This window comes from Eptatretus burgeri, chromosome 6, assembly GCF_056783735.1.
Source record: "Eptatretus burgeri isolate ZD-2024b chromosome 6, Ebu_testis_v1, whole genome shotgun sequence".
NCBI lineage: Eukaryota > Metazoa > Chordata > Myxini > Myxiniformes > Myxinidae > Eptatretus > Eptatretus burgeri.
The window spans coordinates 96,175,463-96,200,613 of NC_140966.1; the positions used below are offsets into that span (position 1 = coordinate 96,175,463).

Genomic DNA, 25,151 nt, shown 5'->3' on the forward strand with positions numbered 1-25,151 from the left:
TGTGTAAATATGGAGAAACATGGTGCACAGCCTTTCTTAAAGCTTATAAGATATACGCTTGGTTGTCGGAATCACATTTCTTTTTCACATTTCACTCCAGATTTTACACTGATTTAGTCCACGAGATCCGATCTTCAAATCCGAAATCGTATTTTGATTATATACTTCAAATTAGTCTGTGAGAGTAGATCGTGTTTCCATAGCGAGGCATTTTTTGGAGTTGGCCGAATAAAAATGGTGGTAAAGATTCCCGGATTGTGAAGTTGGGTTGACCATGGAGAAGCCTTTAATGAAGGTAAACGATTAATTATCTTCAAAAGGGGTGTTTAAATTTACCCAACCACACAGCTTTCATTCATGCACTCCCTTGGAGTTCCCTTAGATGCATGGCAAGTTTGGGGCCGCGAGGCTTCACGGTTTTGGAGTTATGGAGGACGGACACACACACTCACACACACACACACTGACATTTATTATTATAGATGACTTGCAATAGCCACTACCAGCAGAGATAGCGCGACACAATACTCTCACGATTCAGCCTTGACAACGCTGACTAATTACGTACAAAAACCTTTACTTTATTTGTTATACAAATTGCTCATCCCTTTATTTTTGGCTGTGTGTTGGCCAGACAGCTGCCTCGATCGCTCCCGAAAAAAAAACAGATAAAAACATAACCCGGCTTACGTACATGAAGCAAAAATATGCCGACTGCTTATGTGCATATATAATACGTCATGGTTTCTATTTCGGATAATTCAAATTGTGAATGAGATTTTGGAAGACATCTTGGGCTTACCAGAAAACCAACATTGTGGACACATCGCTTTTATACCTGACAATTGTGGGTGGAGTCGAGCCAACTCTCCAGCCAATGGGTTTGTCGGCTTCATTTGCACACAGCTTCATTTTACGTTCTTTATAGATAAGATAAAGATTTCAAGTGCAAGTTTATTATATATTTATACTTGCGTTACAAATTCTGGCAACTTGGATGGGTCATCGGCTTATGGAAAAAAGCAACATTTGAGGTTGGATGTGAGATTAAAAAAACCAAAATAAATTTAGAACAGGAGGTAAAATGGGTCAGGAAGATCATGGGTCAGAAAAGAAAAATCAAACAACATATATATGTTAGCAAAGAAAGACCCACCCACATCTCTCACCTGTGAATGGAGGGAACAGCGAATTGGCTCTCAGCTAATCAACTAAACCCAGGTGGCTAGGATTGTATAAGTAATTGACCCCTCCAACACTGCTCCAGCCGAAGAATCTGCATAAAGCATCCAAAGAAGACCTACACAAAGTAAGTGTGATGCTGTTTCGAACCCTTCCCAGAGTTCCTCAACAACTATAAATACGTTCACGCAGAGTATTTTATTTATATATTGACTGCTTTTGACGTTTGCACATGGTACATGCTTGGGAGCCTCATTGGTATGTATTGCTGTCTGCGTTATCGCTGATTATTCACCAATGTGTATGTGTAGTGTGTAGCATTGGGATTCTCATGTGTGCACTATGTGTGAACGTGATTATAGTTGTGGCGGAACTCTGGGAAGGGTTTGAAACAGCAAAAGTGCTTACCTTGTGTCAGCCTTCTTGGGTTGCTTTATGCAGCTTCTTCAGCTAGAGGAGTGTGGGGGATGGGTCAGATATAGATATATATATATATATATATATATATATATATATATATATATATATATATATATATATATATATATATATATATATATATATATATATATATATACAAACAAACAAAAAAATAAGCCTGGTGTTGGCGCAGTGGTTAGGGCAGCGGCTTGGGATCCAAAAGGTCCTGAGTTCAAGCCCCGTTCGGCCACTGAATTAATACACCAGGAGGTTGACTCAGCCTGTCATCCTTCCGAGGTCGGCGAAATGAGTACCAGTGCACTGGGCCGGTGTATACCCCGGTTAAAATAGGTGTACCATATCCATGTGTCGTAAGAGGCGACCAAGGTTGCGTCAGGAAGGGCATCTGGCGTAAAACATGTGCCAAATCACTATGCGGATCATACGGATGATCCGCTGTGGCGACCCCTAACGGGAGCAGCCGAAAGAAGAAGAAGATATATACAAACAAACACAACATAATAGTGACCGAAGCTTTTCGTGATGCACTCTTCAGGGTAAAAATCGCAGCAAGTGATCAAACAACACATCCTCCTGGTGATTCGAAGAAAGATTGTGAGGGTTAGAACACAACCAGTGGGAGCATGTAGAAATATCGAGCAACCACCGGCCACTGTACCTGCTTCATCTGCCATTGCACATCACCTGGTTGCCAACCCTATCTGTGCAGAAAAGTACAATGCAGATATGTTCAGGATATTGAGCCGAGGTTGGAGCTCGTTTCATTTACGTATGTTGGAAGCAACCTTCATCCTTACCACCGATCCAATAATATGTCGTCAAAAGAAATTTGTGCGATGCCTGTGTCTCTTTCAGCATGGAAAGATCGAGGGAAGTACGGTAACAAATGGTGAATGGACCTTGGGGATACCCATCCCCCCTCTCTCGAGGATGCGGTTGCAAACGTCAATCATCGACGAACTCTGCTCCAGCCAATGGGAGCTCGAGGTAAAGATGATGAGCTGACCAATGGGCGTTCAGATTAACCGTGACGTCATTACGGTTGAACCAATCAGCGTCTACCTTATTGAGACCTGTGTATAAAGCATGCGCCTTCACTTGCTGCGATTTTTACCCTGAAGAGTGCAGCACAAAAAGCTTTGGTCACTATTATGTTGTGTTTGTTTGTATCCATAGTAGTTCTGTAGTTCCAAGCATCAGTTTTTATACATATATATATATATATATATATATATATATATATATATATATATATATATATATATATATATATATATATTAGACTTCTCCCATGCTCTTCTTGCCGAAGAAGCTGCATTAAGCAGCCAAGAAAGGCTACCGAGGTAAGTCCTTTGCTGTTTCAAACCCTTCCCAGAGTTCCGCCATAGCTAAAATGACATTCACAAATGGTACACACATGAGAATTCCAATGCTACACTCCCCCTTCTTCGGCAAGAAGAGCATGGAAGGAGTCGATTTATTTATACTAGTGCGGGCCCGTACGTGTGTGCCCGTACGTGCGTGGCCGTACGTGCAAAAAATAAAATAAATAAAAAACGTTCAAACCGCGTGCCAGAAACAACAACCACACAGGCTGTTCCTTCGCTCTCGCGTGCCCGTACGTGCGTTGCTGTACGTGCTAAAAAATGAATTGTGGTGGCCCGTACGTGCGTGCCCGTACGTGCAAAAAAAATTTCTTTTTAATTGTGATGTCAATAGTGATGTCATAGCACCGTGTCCTGTCATTGGTTGATAAATAAATGGCCGTAATTTGGGAACCGCTCGTCCGATTAATATCAAACCTTGAAAAGGCACATCCTCAGGTCCCCAGCAATATTCCTGGCAAATTTCAGTTAGATCGGACCAGTGGTTGTCGAGAAACGGCGGTCGCAGACACACACATACAGACAGACAGACAGACACACAGAGATTGCTGGAATTAGATATAGATAATCCTAGCCACCTGGGTTTAATTGATTAGGTGAGAGCTAATTGGTTATTCTCTGCATTCACAGGTGAGAGATGTGAGTGAGTTCTTGTTATATATGTTCTAGCCCTAGTCCGACCATTAAATATCACCACAGGGAGGGTAACTCACCCTGCCTTCCTTCCGAGGTCATCAAAACTTACTGGAAGCGGGGGTATTGCATCAGCGGCCCAGCTGTGCTCCGTGGAGTGATGCAACCAGCAGCCACAGGATTTTTATAAAATAATAATCATAATTCTAAAGAGTTCAAAAAATACAATATCCTCATGGAAGGGTAAAATTTAAAAATAAAGTATATGAACATGCACACTCGGCTTGGCAAATGGGAGTGCTGTGTACTGTAAGAGTTGGCAGTCAACGTGTTAAAGATAGTTTTAAAAATCCAGAAGTTTCTCGCTGCTGAACTAGTCTTGTACATCAACATTATACACTGTAATAAGACGACGTTGATTTGTAGTTTAGGAGTTGGAGGCTTTAGTGATCATAGAACACTGCATCAATCAGCATCATACATCGTCATGTGCCGGCCTCTTCTTCACTCCCGATACTCTACCCTCTAACATGCCATGCCCTCTCATGCTATATATATATATATATATATATATATATATATATATATATATATATATATATATATATATATATATATATATATATATATATATATATATTTGAAAGTGTCTGTCTGTGTGTGTGTGTGTGTGTGTGTGTGTGTGTGTGTGTGTGTGTTTGTCTGTGACCTATGCACGCGAAAAGTACTGGACTGATCCTCACCAAACTTCACACGGTGACAGAACATGTACCCGGGAGTGTCCCGATGTAAAAGAATTGGACTTCCGGTTTCCGAATTATGACGTCATCACCTGATTTCGTAATGTTAATTTTTCAAGTTCAGCCAATTGACATGGGGCCAACGCCATTTGCAATAGAATGAAAAAATAATGCTACAGTCAATTGAAGACAATGACTTCCGACTTCCCGGTTTCCAAATTATGACCATCACCTGATTGCGTAACGTTAATTTTTCAAGTTCAGCCGATTGACATGGGACCAACGGAATTTGCTAGAGAATGAGAATTAATTAAGTCGCAAATGATGACATGAAACCAGCCTCACATTGTTGAGGCATTATGGTTTTTTATCTGATGCGGCAATAAATCTTAACGTTTTTTAACTCGAGTCTTCTGCATATAAAACATGGCAGGGAAAATACAATATTATAGTGGTGATGAAAAAAAAATAATAATGGTGGCAGCCTCTACAATTTTACAAACAACTGTGACATATACTCCTTCAGACCCGCCGTCATCCACGGGATTCCTGTGCGGAGCACGGGTATCCCTGCTAGTATCTATATATAGGATGGTTCTTGGAAGTATTGTGAAGACAATTTGTGTTCTGCAGTGTTGAAGCATATAGTTCAATTTAAATGGAGGTTTAAAGGCTTATCGATAATTTAATTCCTGGTATTACCGCCGTTCACTTCGTGTCTATTGCATCACTCGATCGAATTTGTGACAATAGTTTTTCGTGCCTGTTGTATGTGTCCATTTTGACATCCTTAAAAAACAGTAAGTTTTCTGTTTGGAGTAATTTTCATTTTTGTTGAACTGCGAGGCATGCAGACGGAATAATTTTATTTTTTTTTAATCTCAGTCATCTCTGCACATGCGAGGTCGGGATGAATTCAAAGCCAAAGTTCGGTTAAACAGCAAACTTGTCTTCCTATTCATCTTCAAAATGTAACTTTCAATTTAAATATGTTGTTCCTCGATCATAAACTGATATGAAGGATGGACAGACGGACATGAATCAGTTCCTTAACGCCGTGTTTCACTTCGCGTGCACAGCCTTTAAATACATGTGAGTTTGGAGATAGGGGTCGTGGGGGGGGGGAATTTTGAAAGGGGATTATTGTCTGAGGAATTAACTTCGTTTACAATGTATAAATTCAGAAATTTGTTCAAATTTTTTTAGTTACTTACAAACATGCACATTTCTCGAATCCATATGCTTTACTGCTCAGAAAAACCAATGTTTTTCATTTTATTTTTTGATCATGTCTACGTATGTGGCTGCCACCTTGGATTTCAAAGTGCCACCATTTCGTACCCGTTTCCCAGCATCTTAGCTTCCAAGCTACCGAGGCTCTTCATTTTAGTGGGAAAACCTACATTTTGAGGATGGTACCACTTATAATACGCTAAACATGACTCGTGGACAAGTTTAGTTATGTCTTTAGGTAGACAAAACAATCGCAGTTATACTTTCTATACTGAAAGGCAGACTCCTGAAATAGCCCCAGGAGTAGACTGTCACCCATGATCCTGACTACATCAACACATCATAAAATTTCAGGGCAAAAATGTGCCCTTGGCTCGCTGTGCTTTGAGCACACCAGGGAATTGCGATTTTATTTACACATTTAAGCCACATATGAGTCAGAAGCAGAAATCGTGGACTTGGCATCCACTCACGTCGGTGATCCGCATCCCACTTGGAAAATAACAGTGGTGGATGGAATGAATCGTGGTTATCCAAAATACCAAATCGGAGATGCAAACAAAAGCTGATTCGATTGGAGTAGCCAGCAGAGACAACTCTCGACTACAATAGGGAGGGACTCCTGCAAGTTTATATTTTTTTATTATTTTTGTAGCAGCATCCATTTGTACCATAAGCAACAGAAATTTGCACACTGAAGGCAACAAAAACGAGGAAGCTGACACTTTGATCTGTCAAGCAGAGCCTGCATCACAGCAGAGCCCAAGTGATGCACAGATGATATTCTTGTCTATCCGGACACAGATGTTTTGTTCCTGGCCTTATCAAATTATCATTTCTTGCTCAAAACACGTCTGTCTTGATGGCATCAGGAATTCTCCAGCTACAACGATTTTGGATAGCTCGGGGTGCAGAGAAGATGAATGCTTTGTCTGCATGGCTTTAGTATGTATTCTCAGGGGTGGGTAGTACTGTTAGGATTTTCACAAGTTGGCCGGACAAGATCATGATCCCAGATTTACGTCAAAGCAGACGGTGACATCAACAAGGCCCGGGAGATGCTTCATGAAGATAATGAAGTGAGAAATGACTTTTATTACATTTGTTTGTGATTTCTGTTGCCCAAAGAGCTTCCATATTCAGAGTATTTCTGAGCTGTGATGGTATCTCAACTGCATACATCTGGCTAAAGCGATAAGGTACCACCTACACTTGGTGCTCTCAAGTAATGCATTCAGAGTGCATATCCAGGTTCGACTAGGGTGGAGCATTGTCCAGCAGGTGGTTTATTTATTTATTTTTGTGTGCAATGTTGAGGCTCACAGAGGGGCGAGAACTGGATGAAACAGAACAAAATAAATAGTGTAAAAAGGCTGGGGTTGGGGGAACACATCAACATCAAGGTTGAGGGACAAAATAGATGGAGACTTGGAGATATAAGGGATGTGGTGAAGAATGGGAGTAAGGGGAGGACACAGGTGAATGATATTGATACAGCCAAAAACTCTCAATCACAAAAGTTGAAGGAGAAACCGAAAACTTGGAAAGTTGTGGACTTGGGGAAGGCTAATTGGGGTAGAAAAGATTATGGTTGTGGAGGCAGCATGACCTGAGATAGTGGACAGCTATCTTGAAGACCTGGAGGGAAGAATGTGAGTGAAGAAACCTTGGAAGTTGTTTCCACAGGTGTGGAGAAAAAAAAGACAAATAAATGAGTGTCGGTGAGCGGTGATTCTGGATTTTGAAAGTTTCACCAGACCATTCTGGCAGACCACGTACACCCTGCCTGTGGGGGAGAGGGAGAGGGATGGGACAGAGCATGGAAAGGGTGGAGGTGCACGACCAGAAAGGGGATGGTATAGGAGGGAGTGACCACTGATCTGTCTGCGATGTGAAAGTGATAGGCCCCAGAGACTCCGTATTATCGCAGGAGATTCCAATCATCTTGAAGATCTTGGTTTTCATGATGTCGAGCAGAGCAAGTTGAGAGGTAGGGGTGCCAGCCCAGATGGGAGAGTAGTGTTTTGTTAAGCTGTCGATGAAGGCTTTATCAGTACACAAGAGTTCCAAGGAACAACTTTGCACAATGGAGGATGCCCATTCAGTGGCTGGCTTTGGAGGAGGCCAACTTAAATGTGGTTTGTCCAAGAAATATAGTGAGGTCAAAAGGTTGAGTGACTGAACTTCTTCAAGAGGATTATTTAGGAGGTAGATGGGAGGGTTCCATAGACATAAAAAAAAAATTTGGGGGGGGGGAGGGGGGAGATGGGTGAGAGACAGACAGACAGACAGACAGAGAGAGAGAGTCAGAAAGTAGCCTGGTGTTGGCTTGGTGATTATGGTGGTTGGCTTGGGATCTTTGGGTCCCATGTTTGAGCCCATTGGCCACTGAATTTACACCAGGTGGGGTTGACTCAGCCTGTCATCCTTCCAAGGTCAGCGAAATGAGTACCAGTGTACTGGTATAGGGGCGCAGTATCAGCGGCATAGTCGTGCCCCAACAAAATGAGAGCAAACCAGCAGACAAGTTGCCATGCGCAAGAAGAAGAAGAAAATGAAGCCATTATGTAGTTTGACAGAATGACTTTGAAAGGACATAGATGATCAGCACAGGCCAGATGTCCTCCCAGCACCCAATGTCATCATCGAGATGGTCAGGTGTGAAGCCAATTCCATTCCAGATGGTGATAAAGATAACTAAGTTCACCTGCTGTGCCTGCAGGTAATGATTGGAAGTTTCAACATTATCGTGATATCAGTACAAGACATGTTCGTTCAACATAAACTCATTCAATTCCTGGTCAACAAAAATTATAGGGTTTTGCCACAAGAAGTACAACCTCAGGTGACCTATTGGCTGAGGTATTGAGCGACAAGGGATAAATGATGGCCATTTTTGGAATCCAAGATGGCTCCCACACAGACATTTTGGAATCTGAGATTATGGACTGTTTCTTACTTCCAATCACTGGCATTCTACAAACTGCATCGTTTTGAGAGCGGAGAGAAGAACATCAATTTAATGAAAGACAGAAATCAGAATTGGCAAAGCTTTAGTCCACAGTTTTGTTTTACCTTTTCCTTCTTTTTTATTTATTTATTTTTGTCTGTCTGCACAGCAAAGTCGGAGGCAGCACCGCTGGCTTGGGCATCACCGCTGCTGAGAGTGTCTCTCTGATATCGGTGTCTCAGCCGCTATTTGGACAGACCCTACCACCTGAGGTTTTTGCTCCTGCTGTTATTGCTATGCTGGAGTTTTATGCGGAGCGTGGGGATGTGCAGAGTACCGTTTCGACGCTCATCGTGCTTGGGGAGAAGGCGAGCGGTGGAGTTGACACACTTGTTCAGGTACGAGCTTGCAGCAGAAGTGCATGGTATGCATGATGGAGATTAAATTCCTCGGACGGTCAGACATCGGAAATCAGAAAATGGCACCAGGTGACTAACTTACCTGTAAAACACATTTCCCTGTGTTTGCACCTTTGGAGTTGGACCAATGTATGCGTTGTGCCTCCTTATTCGGATGTCTTGTTGGCATCCATTGGAGAGCCGAGAAGGCGCCGAACCATTTCTAGCCTTCTGCAGTGGCAGCCTTGCCTGCACCTGATCGTGTGTGATAGACACAGAAATTATGATGCAATTATTATTATTTATTTATGCAGCCTGTGGCTGCTGGTTGCATCATCGCTGGGTGCGTGGCTGTGCCACCAATGCAGCGCCCCCTGTTCCCAATAAGCTGGTACTCATTTTGCCGACCTCGGAAGGATGACGACCTGAGTCAACCCACCTGGTATTATTTAACGGACCCACAGGGACTTGAACGCAAGACCCGAAGATCTTAAGCCAGCCACCTTATAACCACTAAGCGAGCACCAGGCTTATCATGTGATAATATATACCGAACAGTACTTCCCATTTTATGTGGCATTGACATTGATAAAAACCCTTGCTTTGCATCCAACACAATTTTTTTAGGAATTTAATAATTTATTTTGGCACAACCTTGATTTCAGAATGCTTACATGCACCTATCGTGAGAAATATGCAGATATGAGGATCCACGTGCCGGCGTGAAGGCAAGGACAGGTGGATAGCATCGTTTTGGGTGTGTGTGAGTGGGTGGGTGTGGGCGTGTGGTGAAGGATGTCCGATTCGGGTGCAGATTCTCCGAGGTAAAAAATGAACGGGCGTGTTTTTAGTTTCAAACTTGAGGAAAGGGCCTTCACCAAGGTTGTACAAAAATCCCGCTTGGCCTCGATCTCGATTCGTTATTGACGGCTGGAGATTTGAACGAAGGCTTTGAAGACCCAAAGGAAATTGAACCATTTAGTTTGCTTGACACAAGAGAATCACTACAGACATTTAAAGCGATGTAACTGACAAGTGCCAACTTAATTGTTGAAAGCAATGTCATACCCACTCGCTAGTCTCCGGTGAATTTTCGTGCTATTAATTATCGGAGTCAATTTGACCTCCTCCAGTGTTGGGGAATAACTGAATATCTGCCCATTTCTATCTTGTGTGAAAAGTCTCATGTATGTATGGATGGATGTATGGATGTCTGAATATATATATATATACTGTGTATGTATGTATATATATATATATGTATATATATATATATATATATACTGTGTATGTATGTATATATATATATATATATATATATATATACTGTGTATGTATGTATATATATATATATGTATATATATAAAATAAATATATATTTTTTTATTTTCCTCTTCATGTTTATGACCCTTTGTATTCGAAAGGAGGTGCATTTGCTTGTTGGAAATCTATCAGTTTATCTCTGTCACTCAAGTCTTCCGTAAACTGAGACATTCGGTGTTTTATTACCTCCGCTACTGAAGGTGAAGGAGGTTATGTTTTCATCCCTTTCTGCCTGTTTGTTTGTTAATTGCCGGAATCCTTCGGATTTCGGCAATTATGTTGGTTGGTTGTGTGTGTCATTCTGTGTGTCTGTTTGTTTGTGTGTTTGTTTACCCTGTAGCAGCCACACCGTTTCAGCGATCATGACCAAACTGGGTACAGACGTCGGCCATGGTCCAACTAAGACACTTGTCGTTTTTGGTGAATCATTGGTCAAAGGTCAAGGTCAAGGTCACCGAAAAACCGAAATTATTATTTTCGCAATAACGTCCGCTAAAATGCTCGTATCGACTTCAAACCAAATCCAAAATGTGCATCTTCCAATACTGCATCCAACCATGTCTCATTGGGGTGTCACACCAACACCCGGTTCTTAGCGGTCGGGGGTCGAATGTCGGGGGGGGGGGGTCGGGTCAAAACTTTCAAATTGCGATAAAAACGCCATTTTAAGTCCGATTGACTTCCAAGTTATGATCATGACCAAACTAAGTGCTATCACTCATTAAACAATTGCACTATCGACTTATAAGAACCAAATTAAGTTCCAGGTTTTTGTTTTTTCAGAGATCATGGAGATATGACAAAGTTATTCCGGCAATTCCTTGCTCAACGAGCAATTTCGTTTGTTTGTCTGTGTACAGGATATCTCAAAAAGTTGTGTATGGATTCGGATGAAACTTGGTGGACACGTTGGGTGTGTGACAAGGAAGAATTGATTAGATTTTAGTGAAGATCCGAATCCCAATCTGGATACGTGAATTATTTAATTTTTTAAGTGATTCTTCACCATTGAGAGATAGGGCCAAAAACGATATAGTACTGTATGGCATGATATTTCAAAAATGTATTGGGCCCGATATGTTCTCGTAGATGAGGCATTACGTGGTGGAGGTATGCGCTCTACCGAGTGCCCTTCTAGTTTTTAATCCTGGGAGATTAATTTTTTTTTTATATCCATGGTTTTCTAATGTTTTGCCATTTCAATTCTGGTGACAATGGACCAAGTGGATAGCTCGATCTGAGGTTGTGTCCGAGCAACTTTGAGTCGTCTGATCTGGGTTTGACTGCTTTTGAGATTGAAGCCGAACGTGCTTACCTGTTGTTGTCCAACACACATTCCGCAATGATGTTGCTCTGTGACTGTCTTGACATAATGCATTTTGTTTGATACCAAGGTTGTTTCCGCAGGCTACCGTTAAAATACTCGACTGTTGTTTGTGCAGGAGCATTGGTATCTTTCCTACTTGGAGCTCCTGCAGAGGTTTCGTTTGTGGGACGTGGCCACGCAGGTCATCCGCCTGAGCACGTGTGCTGCGATATCTGCACTCAACCATGACTCAACCTCGCTCAATCTCAATTGCAGCAGCTGCCGGCGTGCACTCGGTGCAAAAGGTTGGCTCTGTGACAGGTGTGTTCGACATAATTACCGGTACTTTATTCATAGCGTATAAATACTACTCGTCTTCGTGCACATACTGTGGACCAACTTGTACTTTGTCGATGTTAGGAGTACACTGGCCATTTGCTATTTTGTTATTGCTTAAACCAAGAGTGGCTCACCGGAGTAGATAAAGCTTCAGTGCATTACCCTCACTGATGTGGTATGATTCCCATGGCTGCTTAGAGCTAGGGATTTGATGAAATGGTTGGCCTGTTCATGAAAACGTTGGCCCAATCTTGCATGCTGTTTGAACTTCCGACCCCAAAACGTAATGGGATATGGAGTGCGCCGATTATTATCGTGCTGATGAAATCAGACTTTCCAGACTTTGTCAATTGGTGTATTTCACCCCCACCCCTCACCCCTCACACCTCCACCCAAAATTGGTTGACATCCACTTTCCTGTGATATTTTCTTGATTCTACATTCCACCTGAATCTAAAGCAAATCATTCCATTGGCCCTTCTGTGACGAGCTATGGAGTCATGAGCAAGGCTTTGACATGACAGGGGCAAACCAGTCTGGGCTAGCTTCGGATACCTGCTTGGAAAGTCGAGTGCCAAGAAGAGGTCTTGGCTGATGGTGAGGCCCATGGTTTTGTTGGCCTGAGTTTATTGCATAGTCGGTGTGTTGCCGGGTTAGTATTGTCGCACGAATTCCACGAGTGGGTTGGCTATTCGATCCTTCCAGAGAGACGAGCTGATTATGTGACACTTGCCTGGTTCTGGGTGCCCAACCAGTTTCTGATCTTCGTCTGCTGATAGAAATGCTGCCATTGCCAATCTGTCCTTGGGATGGTAGTGGGCTGTTCGACAGAAGACGGTCATCTGTCAAATGTTAAAGAGGATTTTCAGGGAGTCGAGTAACCTATGTAAACGCAGCAGGAACGGAACTCTGCATTGTGGAGGCCAAAGTATCCCAACGTGGCAGCCCCAGGTGCTGACATGGTGCACTCAGGCGTCCGTTGGGAGAGCACATTACGAGATGTCATCATGAGCGAAACACCAGTTCCTGACGTGTAGCATTTTGCCTTTGATGTTTTGTTTTTTTCGCTTTTGCTTTTTCCAACAAAAGAATGGATGACAAACTGTAGAGAAAGCTGCTTTTAAATTTGAAGAACAATGCATTTTGTATGCAACTTTTCCCCCCAATACCCTCTTATCTTGTCGCCATACATTAGCTTTCCTTTCATCCGTCCTCCTCCCTTCTTTTTCAATAATCCCTTTGCGTCTTAAACCACTTAGCCGCCTCCTCCCCCATCCCTTTGTCCAAAATCCTTCCACAATGCTGTGCATACCTGTCTAATAAGAAAATTGAATCTGAAATATATTTAAGTCTCCTGACAGTGATGGTGTCACCAGGTGATCCACTTTTCCTGGTAGCCACAGGATCAAAACTCCAACAGCACTCAGTGGAGCGTATACCTCTTCCAGGCCGAACACTTTACGTTTTGTATCCCACTGATAGGCCCGATCTGCTGACCCGAGCCAAAATCGAATCGGCTTGTTCTCGTCACCGAACCAACTCATCGACCAAGTTTTGTCATAACCCGTGCACAACTTTTTGAAATCTCGTGCTCCGCATCGTTTTTGGCCCCATCTCTCAATGGTGAAGAATCACTTGATAAATTAAAAAAAAATTCTCCTTTCCACATCCGGATCCAGATCTTCATCGGAATCTGTCCGCAACTTATTGAGACATCGTTCTCACAGGGAAATCGACAGACAGACAGACAGGAGGGGGGGGTGGAAACATCACCTGAATCCACCTTCGGCGGTGGAGGTAACAGCTCTGCATTTAGTTGGATGTAAAGGGCACTTGTTATTTGTGTGACAAGGTTTATGAAATGCCAAGCACAGAATAATTGACTTTCGCAGCCAAGAAGCATAATAATGTGACGGCGAGATGCATGATGAGTGCGAGGCAAAACGACACCGAGCAATATCGACTGAACGAAAAAAAAAACCCATTTTCTTCGAGGTAGTTTGCATAATCATCATAAATAGCTGGGCAGAAGGAATAGATCTTTTAGATGGGGGAATAAAACCGAATTTATGCAAAAACAATAATGTACAAGGGGCATAGATCATAATGTCGTCCTTTAATCGATGATGCGTTCATTGGTGGTCGTATGGCAGCTATCATTTCTTGAAGCGCGACTGTGTCGCTGATGTAGTGCCCCTCTACCAGTACACACACTGGAACTGGTACTCATTTCGCTGACCTCGGAAGGATGATAGGCTAAGTCAACCCCCTGGTGTATTAATTCAGCGGCCGACGGGGCTTGAACTCGGGACCCTAGGATCCCAAGTCGCCACCATAACCACTGAGCCAACACCAGGCTTTGCGTTCATTAGTGTTTTGGAACTTTTTGTAAATCGATGGAGTTTTTTTTTTCTTTTTCTTTTTCTTTTTGGTCATTTGTCTAAAGTATGCGAGGTATATCCACCAGGCTCGGATTGCGGGCTTGGGATCCCCTGATCCTGAGTTCAAATCCTGCTTGAGCCGTTTGATTAATACCAGGTGGGGTTGACTCAGCCTGTCATCCTTCTGCGGCCGGGCAAAATGAGTACCAGCTTGCTTGGATGATTTGAACCATTGGAGTGTCCTGCATGGGAGCGGTGACCCATCCAGGATTGTGCCCACTAGTCCGGGAGACTGCTTCGGCAGCACCGACGCTCTGTGCAGAGTGCGCTCCCAACGGATGGATGGTATATCCACCAGTTGTCTGACACCATGGTGCATACTTGATGCAATTACCTATTAATGGTCTTGTCTGGGTTCGGTTCCCGGCCCGACGGTTATATCCGTCGGATTGATGTTTTGCAGGCAGGGCGTTTTATCACAATGTGTACAATCACTCAGATGGACGTCAAGTCAGGTGTCCCGCCCGCTCGCAATAGTTGGTGGACGTTAAAGGTCCGAGAGTGTGGTTCGCTACGAGGAGGCGAGTTATCACCGGCACCCTGAACAAATTCCGAATTCAAATGAACAAAAAGGTCCCATACTTCCACCGGTACATCATCAGGTCCCACTGCTTTGCCATTTTCATTCCTCTCATTGCTGTTATTGTCTCATCCAAATCTATGCAAGTTGTCATTCCTTGATTTACAACTACATCTTCTGTCTTTCTTCTTGGGCTTTCTTCATTCATAAGCCAGGTAACAAGTATTGGCCCAATCTCACTTTGATTTCATCCTCTTTCACCTGTTACGCCATCTGCATCCTTAATTGTACGGTCATTTCCCACATCTTTGGTTCATCTAATCCGAGCAGCTGCAATTCCAAAGATGCCTTTTTGTCCCTCTTTATAATCAGGACTTTCATGTATTTCTTCCATGGCCAGGGATCTTTCTCAAACAATCACTTTCTTTCCAACTCGGATCCTCGAAAAACACACAATTATTATATTCAGTCCCATAAACAAGCTGGCTTCATTTCACTGCAGGACGAAGGCCTCCCTCAACTCAAATATTTAACAAACATAAATACTAATGAGCTGGCAGGACGGCCGAAAGGTAGGCACACTCACCTCTAAGCTGTCTAGCCTGGATTCGAATCTTGACCAAGCTATAAACCCTCACCCTGGTGTTTCACGTGTAGGGCGATTCATCAATGTGTGTACCGTCCCTCGGATGGACGTGAAACTGGCGTCCCGTCTGACAACGTCAGTTTGTGGACGTTTAAGATCCCATGGTGTCCTGCGTGAAGAGTAGGCGAGTCATCACCGGCACAATGAACAAATTACAAATTCCTGTAGCATCAGGTGGAGTATCCTGTGTCAGAGTGGTGACCCTTCCAGGATTGTAACCCCTTGCCAAGGAAGTGCTTCGGCAGAACTGACGCTCTATATAAGTATATGGTGCATGATGATGGATGCCTGATGCTGGCTTAGTGGTTAGGGTGGCTGGCTTGGGAGTGGTGACCCATCCAGAATTGTGCCCACGAGCCCAGAAGACTGCTTCGGCAGCACCGACGCTCTGTACAAGGAACCTCAAGATACAAAGTTCGGTCAACAAGTTTTTCTCTGAAAAAGATTTAAGGGACAAAAACACGACTTCAGTTCCAGTGGCATTGGGGAAACTCGCACACCGTTGGGAGGAACGTGTGACTGGCTCAAAATGACACACAAAGACCAATACACCGGTTCCGAGCTTCCTCGTCAGGAGAAAAACTTTTTGACTCTCAACTGTGCCCTCACTCCTTTGAACAAGATTTCTCTGTGATGATCCACGTTTGAAACTTGCTAATTGCAGCTTTGTTAGATTTTTTTTTTCAATTTCAGAGAAGGGACCAATCCGACACCCTGCCCATTTCTCAGAGACCTTGTTAAAACGGCAAAATATGCCAACCCGCGTCGGATTTGATGCTGCGCATGTACTTGTTGTTCGAGGAGTCGGCGATAGCTCATTCACTCTTTGTGAAGGACACCATTTGATCTTTTAATGTCCACCGATGCCTGCAGACGGGGCGCCCAATTTGACGTCCATCTTAGAGACTGCACACACACACACACACACACACACACACACACACACACACACACACACACACACACACACACACACACACACACACACACACACACACGTCTGATGAATCGCCTTGCCTGTGAAACACCAGGATGACAGTTTATAGCTGGGTCGAGATTAGAATCCTGGCAAGACGGCCCATAGGCGAGCGAGCGCGCATACCTCTACTTCTCGAGGCTTTCATGCCCGCCCTTCCACGTACTTTAATCAAAGAAGGTACGGAAAGCTGCTTCAGGCAATCGCACAATGATTAATGAAATCAATCAAACAGGGAAATCATCGTATTGTGTGCAAGATGATGGTTTATTGGTTTCAAATGCAGAGGATTCCTATGCGGCCTGGAAATCAACGAAGAGCGTGGAATTTTGTCACCTTCAATTCAAGGCCTTGAAAGCATGGATGTTTGCCGTTCTCTCAAAAGAGCGTGGAAAATGAACAAGGAGCTTGTACTCTGGGTCCCCCACCTTTTGGATGCTACACACACACACACACACACACACACACACACACACACACACACACACACACACACACACACACACACACACACACACACACACACACACACACACACACACACACACACACACACACACACACACACACACACACACACACCCTATTTAAGAAGAAACAAGGCAAGAAGAGCCTCACAAGTATCATACACAAGCCAAATTACCGAGATGGTTCCCATGGCAACATAATTCGGGCAATCCTAGCCGTGATCTTATCAGGTTAAGATGGTCATGCGGAATAGATGTCTGCAATGGGAAAGCGAAATGTTCAACGTTTTTGAAATATCACGTCCACAAAATTACATGGATGGATGATTGGTCGGTCTGTCGGGTCGGTCAGCAGACTGAGCTCATTTTAATGTCCCCGTCTCCGACCTTGTCAGAGGAGTGTGGGACAAAAAGGGGAAATGGTCATGATTTGTGACTTTTTTTTTTTTTTTTTTTTTCATGGGTTAAAATTCTGGAGGCAATGATTTTGTGCAATGCTGGAAAATGAACTGAATTCATGGAATTCGTGACTTGAAACCCAAAACTGATTGTGAAACAAACGCATCGTGTAATACACCGACCAGGTGTATTACACGATGTAAAAAAAAAAAATATATATATATATATATTTTTTTTTTTGAGTTTCTCAAACGTACCACACTGACGTGCTCTTGCAGCATGACAACGAACGATGTAATTCTGGAGGAGAATTATGTTAATTCTCCTCGAGGAGTTGTTTTCCCTTGGTTTTCTCTTAATAAAGAATCCATCCATCCATTGGGACCATACTCTGTGCAGAGCGTTGGTGCTGCCGAAGCAGTCGACTTGGCTATTGGGCACAATCCTGGACGGGACGCCACTCCGACGCAGGATACCAGCAAGCTGGCACTCATTTTGCTGACATCGGAAGGATGACAGGCCAAGTTAACCCCACCTGGTATTAATTCAACAGCTGAGTGGGATTTGAACTCAGGACCCGAGGATCCAAAGCCCACCACCCTAACCATTAAGCCAACATCCATCCATCCATCCATTGGGACCATACGATGTGCAGAGCATGGCTGCTGCCTAAGCAGTCTCCTCAGCTATTGGGTAGGCACTCCGACACGGTATACCAGCAAGCTGTTACTCATTTTGCCGACCTCAGAAAAATGACAGGCAGAGTCAACCCCACCTGGTATTAATTCAACAGCTGAGTGAGATTTGAACTTTGGATCTGAGGATCCAAACCCACCACCCTACCCATTAAGCAAACACCAGGCTTGTAATAAAGAATGAAGGGGAGTTGGTGCTGTCTGGGGAATATGTGACTTTCAAAATGCCGTGTGTGTGTGTGTGTGTGTGTGTGTGTGTGTGTGTGTGTGTGTGTGTGTGTGTGTGTGTGTGTGTGTGTGTGTGTGTGTGTGTGTGTGTGTGTGTGTGTGTGTGTGTGTTTTTCAGGATTTAGATGGAAGAGTGGCAATGTCAGAATGGTAAACCAGAATTGTTGTTCCTAAATGAAAATTGGACTCACGGAAATAAGAGAAATATCTGTGGATGAGATGGAAATGTGTTGATTTCCCATCATTTCCTTTAAAACAATGAGCAGATGCAATGAATATAGTATAACACACACACACACACACACACACGGATATTTTCAGACCTGGAGGGTCTTCGTTTCATCTGATGAAACCCATCCACGTGTGGAGATGGCAGCCAACAATAGCAACTTGCACACACGCACACACGAGGGTGGATCCTTTGAGACGGGGGGGGGGGGCTCCGTTCCACCTTCTGAAACCGACACATGGGCATAGTAAACAATGACACTCAATATAATTAATAACAATCCTCACAGCTCCCAACCTCTCCGGACATGATTAGTAGTAAATATCATTTTAAACTTACCTTGCACATCCACAAACCCCAGTTATGTCCCTCCCATCGGCGTTAAGAAGCACCTTATCTAGATACAACGTTTATCCAATGGTCGCGACCTGTCGGTGGTTTGTGTCGCAAATGCACGTCCACTCGGGCCTTGCACTGGTCCACATGGTCGAGAGTTTGTCCTACGAGCATCTTCCCGTTCGATGAGCTGACAAAGTTCTCAAACTCCTTCGCTGTCCAGAGGTACGGCCCTTTCCCTCCGGTACTTTTCCTCTTGTTTTCAGCTTATTTCAGAAGCTTTTTGAGCCATTTTAAGGAACAATCCTCATTTGCGACATGCCATATACTTTGTGATCCCCGCCGAATTTTCCTGCTGTTTCTGCGCATGACTCACCGAGCATTATGTGGTGGAAAACGTCATTTTGAAAGTCACGTATTGGCCAACGCGTGTACCGGAGGTATTGGGTGCAGCCATTGGCCATTGAATTTCCCTGTGGTACAAACATAAAAATGGGTCACCAGAGTTATTTTGTTAACAATTCCAAATCAATTTTCCAGGATCATTAGCTCGATAGAGGTGATGACAAATAGCTACGTGACTGGAGCAAAATATGTGGAAAACTGCAGATAGCACGTTCACTGCGATCACATGACGGTGTGCTTTTGTCACTCATTCAGGCCAAATTTAGCCATCAAAGCTCGACCCGTGCCATCCACCCAAAGCACACACATTTTTTTTTGTATACCTTGTCGAGGCTTGTATGAGAGCTAACACACAACGCACAGCAAGGGGGGGGTGAGACAAGAGGGGCGGGAGAGGGAAGGACAAAACAGTGTGGAACAGAGACATTAGGAAATCTGTGGAAGGGAGAGGGATGGGGCAGGACAACACAGGAAATACAAGATGGACACTACAGGGACTTTAAGGAAGGAAAGCAGGGAATTTGAAGGAGGTGGGTTTGGGGTGGATTAACGGGGTTAGAAAAGATCGAGGTTTGGGATGGGGAAAATAAGAGGTGGTGGTGAACAGCTGTTTTGACGGCCTGGAGGGAAGAATGGGAATGAATAGAGTGAGGGAGTTTATTCCAAAGGTGGGGAAAAAGAGGAATGAAAGAGTGAAGGTGAGCAGTGGTTCGTGATTTTGGTAGTTTTACCAGAAGGGGGTTGTTGGCAGACCTTGAGCGTCCTGCGGAAATATGGTGGGGACAAATTGCAGAAAGCAGGGGGGGGCAAGACTGGAGAGGGGATGGTAGAAGACAGAAAGACCACCGACCAGCCTGCAGTGAGAGAATTAGAGGCCCAAAGACTCAGCCTCATCGCAGGAGATGCCAATGACCCGAAATGCCTTGGTTTCCACAGCGTGAAGCCGAGAAAGGTGGGAGGCAGGAGCACCAGTCCAGAGGGGAGAGCAGTACTCCATCAGGCTGAGGATGAAAGCTTTGTATGTGGTCAGGAGCTCAGGTGGGCCGAGGAAGGACTTTGCACGATGGAGGATTCCCAGTCGGTGACTTGCTTTGGAGGCGAGGTTGGAAATTCCAGGAAAGATCATGGCTGATAGTGAGACCCAGAAGCTTGAAAGAAAGGACTTCCTCCAAAGGATTGTTGAGAAAGCAGATGGGGTGGGGGGGAGGGGGGTTCTCAACGGTCCTTTCAGGGAGACAAAGTGAGAGTGTGAGATTTGTCTGGATTGAAAGACATGTTCCACGTGTTGGACCAGTTTGTGATTTTATCCAGATCTGCAGTGAGCGAAGAAGCTGCTGCTTGCCGGTCTGAGGGATGACAGATGGTACGGCAGAGGGTGAAGTCATCAACAAACGTATGGAGGATTTTCCAGAGAGTCGGAGAGATCATTGATGAAAACCAAAAAAAGAACAGGGCCCAGAACGCTACCTTGAGGAACTTCAGCCTGGACATGAAGAGGGGATGAAAGAACTCCATTTAGGGCCACACGTTGGCTGTGACAGGAGAGGAAGTCTGTGAGCCATGAGTGGAGATGGCTTTGGATATCACAGGATTTTTTTTTCTTCCTGAAATGTGGGTTGGGAAATTATCCAAAAACCTTCTTGTAATCAGCTGTATTGAGGTTAAACTGGCCTGGAAAATGCCACACGTTGTCTGGAAATGGCCTGGAATTTTGGATAAGTCAAGGTGTGTGAACCCTGTAAATGGCGTAAAAGTCGCAACTTTTTAAATGGTACAAGGGATAATTCTGTTAAAGCTAAAGTGCCACCACCTTCATCGTGGAGTGACGTGCACTAATTACAAGTACGTTTTCTTCCTTTGGGAGAGAGAGACAGGCAGAGACGGGCAGAGACAGGGACAGAAATATGCCTTGACATTGTAAAATGGAAACAGCATGGATAGGTTGATGACACTTTATTCAACATTGATTGTGCTTTACAACAAAGGGGTGACATAATAGTTATTTAAGGAAGTATCAAGTTTTAAAAACATCATCACGCAAAGATAAAAACGTACGTGCTGCACGTTAGTTTAAGTATATTGGTTGGTCGCGTGTGTTGTCTCTCTGGAAATGGGACCTGTAGGCAATTGACATACAAACAAACCGGTCTTCATGAAATCTCATGAAATGGTAGAGTTGGTCATACGCAAGAAGCCTGTTCATTTTAAGGTCAAAAGATCAACATAGGCCAAAGGTCAGCAACTTTATTAAAAAAAATTTAAATCATCGACCATTATCTCATTGAGTTTGAGTTTTGAAGAGGATTTGCACATCAGCTCCGTGAATTCAACCACCAATTATTTTTGAGGTCAACATTGGTCAAAAGGTCAGCATTGGTTAAAATGTCGACATCGGCCGAATTTGTAAAATTGACAATTTTCATCCGATTCACTTGAAATTTGAAGAGGATTTGCATATTTGGTCATTTAATTCAACCAGCCATTTATTTTTGAGGTCTCTCTTTCTTTCGTGTGCAGCCTTCGGGCTGCTGGTTGCATCATTGGTTAGGGACGCGGCTATGCCGCTGATGATGCAGTGCCCTTATTACCAGTACACTGGTGCTCATTTTGCCAACCTCAGAAGGATCCATCCATTCCATCCATTGGGACCATACCCTGTTCAGAGCGTTGGTGCTGCCTAGCAGTCTCCTTGGCTATTGGGCACAATCCTGGACGGGTCGCCACTCTGACGTAGGATACCAGCAAGTGGGAACTCGTTTTGCCGACCTCGGAAGTATGACAGGCAGAGTCAACCCCACCTGGTATTAATTCAACACCGGAGGGGGGTATGAACTCAGGACCCGAGGATCCCAAGTCAGCAACCCTAATTGCTAAGCCAACACCAGGCTCTATTTTTGAGGTGAAATTTCTTTTTCTGTACGTTTAAAGGGTATAACTCTGCTCTCTCTGTCTTGGATTTTATACCTTGAATTTATCCTGTTTGGCTGTGGTGCTGTGCACTTGTACTATAAGAACAATTACCCAATTCTCTAGTTTAAATGCACTATGGAGAATTTCAAACTGATGTGAGCTGAAATAGGGTTTGTTGTAGTTATTTTTGTAATACAACATTTGAGGACAACGGGTAAGAAGGCAATGACCCGACAGTGGGATCACAGTGGGAAAGAACAAGCAAGGGGGTGAATGACCGAACAGCAAAAGGGGAGAAGGGAGGAAGGGAGTTAAAGCAGTAACCTGCAAGTAAAATGGTTGGGTTGGTTGGGATGGGGGATGACACAAGATAGTGGTGCCCCGTCTGTTTGAAGCCACGGAAGGAAGAGTGAGATTGAAAATTCTCAAAAAGGCAGTTCCATAAATGGGAGAAAAGCAGAACAACGGGGTGGAGGGTTACAGTGAGCCTGGGTTTTCGGTGTTTTCAATTAAAGAGAGGGGGATAAGTGGAAGAACACGTGCATCCTGGAGGAGCTGTGCAGTTTAAAGCTTCAAAGATCAGAGGGAGCTCGACCGGAGGCGAGGTGATAAAAAAAACAGAGAGGTCATCGACCTGTCTGTGATGTAAGCACAACATGCCTTGTATTCCAGGCTCATCACAGGAGATTCCAACAATGTTGAATGTTTTACATTCCAAAGATTCGGGAGACGCAGATGTCATGCCGGGGTACCGGTCTGTAGGACAGAGCAGCACTGCCTTTAGATACAGATACAGGCCTTGTGGACTGTGAGTTGCTCTGCGTTTTCAAGGAATGATGGAGGATGCCCAAATTGCAACTGGCTTTGAATGCCAGCTTTGCTACATGGTCAGCCCATAGAGGTCACTGCTGATGGTGAGGTCGAGAAGTTCACAATACTGAACCTCAGTTTTGTTTGTTTTTGTGTTTCATGCTGTTAATGGGACCAAGAGGCATTTCTCCACCAAGTTGGAATGTTTGCCACGTGTTCATCTTGCCCATCGAGGATGAAATTGCTGTGATTTTGATGACTTTGATGCTCAGTGGGACGCATGGCTGTTTTCGCCGTGTTTTAAAGGTAGCAATTTGTGCGGGTGTCACCGAGAAAGCATCTTTCGACCTTCTTTTCCTCTCCACTTTGTGCTTCCAGGTGCAGACGATGTGCCAGTGTCTGTGCTGTTTGCCACCATGCTGTCAAGGGCCTTTTTGTGTGGTGCCAGGGTTGCAGCCATGGAGGACACCTCAAGCACATGCACGACTGGCTTAGCGCCAGTCCGCATTGTCCGACGGGCTGTGGGCACCTTTGCGAATACACGTGAGCATCAGCCGCCAGTCCGCTTCACTCGTCCGCCGATACAAAGAGGAACCTTTGCTTGCAGGTCAAATCTGGTGGGAAACACGTCATGGAGGGCTGTACGTGATTCTGTGGACGGCATTGAATGCGGGCGTTGTGGAAGTGCACAGGAAAACAAAATTGCACTGTATGAGTATGATCAGATTTACAACCAAAAAAAAGACAACAAAAACATTTCCCACGTACAACTCAACGCAGGTTTAAGGTGCCTCTTCATTCGTGGCACTGTCAGCGGCCATGAAACGATAACAAACGCCAAAGCTACGACGATATAATTTGACTATTTTTTTGAAAGAATGAACAAACGGCAATGTTTCTGCAATGACATCACATGTCGATTTTGGTCACGAGCGTTGACCGTTTAGTGTACTTCACTGCATCCTTGTTTACTCTCTGTGCCATTGGTTTCTCTTCCACATCTACGAAAGGCTCGCTTTAGAGCTACCTGCTGATGAAACATTTCAAAAAAGTCAATCCTAAAACACCGCACGCACATCCTGTAGGTCACCGTACTCTTTGGAATCAAGTCGATATGGTACGACGTATGCAAAGATGTGAAACGTTTGACTACCTCCATACTCCTCCATGTCTCCACATTCCCCGTTCTTTTTAGATTCCTTCACTTCCCTGTCATCCCAATTTTTCCTCGTTATGTGTGTATATAATATATATATATATATATATATATATATATATATATATATATATATATATATATATATATATTTTTTTTTTTTTTTTTTTTAAGCCTTCTCCCCACCACCCAAATTCCACCTCCCATTCCTTTTTATTTTTATTTTTTTTGCTTTCTCAATCTCACCCGTCTCTTTGCATGACGTTCAAATGGCCCATCACCTCCCTTTCCCGTTCTGCCTCTGCTCTAATTGTTTCCATTTCTTTCCGAAGCTGTTGGTATGGTTTGGCTCTAATGGAATGTGCCAGCGGAATGGTACCAGTCATCGCCCTGGAATGGCCTTATCTACTGCCTTGTTTCCACGGTCAGGTGATACCGCACGATCTTATCCAGGAACGTGTTACTTGGGACGTTCCTGTATGGGTTGATTAGTATGTCCATCTTGGCATCTGAGATCGATGCTTTGATTATATCTATTTTTCTCTTAAAATCATTTTTAGGTTTTGAATCTCATTTGCGTCTTAGACTCTCATCTTAAGTTTCGTACGTCTGTCGTTCAATGATGCATACACGTATTTTTATTTAAAATCTGTCGTCCTGGAGTGTACAGTGCAAACTTTTTTTTTTCTGTAATAAATTGTTGTGGACAACAGAAATCGCTGTCGAGCAGTTTTGTCGGCCCCAGGACAACTACTCATTTGTCTGCATACATCTGTTTGGAAGTTTCGGATTCCGGATTTTATCCACGAAGCCCATTGTGGTTTGGTCCTTTTAATTTACACGATGCACCTGTACGAGATGTACCACTGCCACACGATAACACCACTTTTCCTCGATTAGGTGCTTTCCTTTGACCATGGCAACGGGTTACAAGCCTGCTCTTATTATTTAAAAAAAAAAACCCATCATAGAATTTTCAGGAGAATTTGCAATGTAAATGGGA

The 25,151-nt window shown here is 43.9% G+C and overlaps 1 protein-coding gene across 1 annotated transcript; it reads left to right on the forward strand.

Moving 5' to 3' along the window:
- Positions 1-7,875: 7,875 nt before the first annotated feature.
- LOC147025397 (GATOR2 complex protein WDR24-like) lies at positions 7,876-24,876 on the forward strand. The gene is made up of 3 exons (XM_085886357.1): positions 7,876-8,962; positions 11,728-11,912; positions 23,371-24,876. The coding sequence occupies exons 1-3, from the start codon at positions 8,861-8,863 to the stop codon at positions 23,537-23,539; spliced, it is 456 nt and encodes a 151-aa protein (XP_085742483.1). The 5' UTR covers positions 7,876-8,860; the 3' UTR covers positions 23,540-24,876.
- Positions 24,877-25,151: the final 275 nt, after the last annotated feature.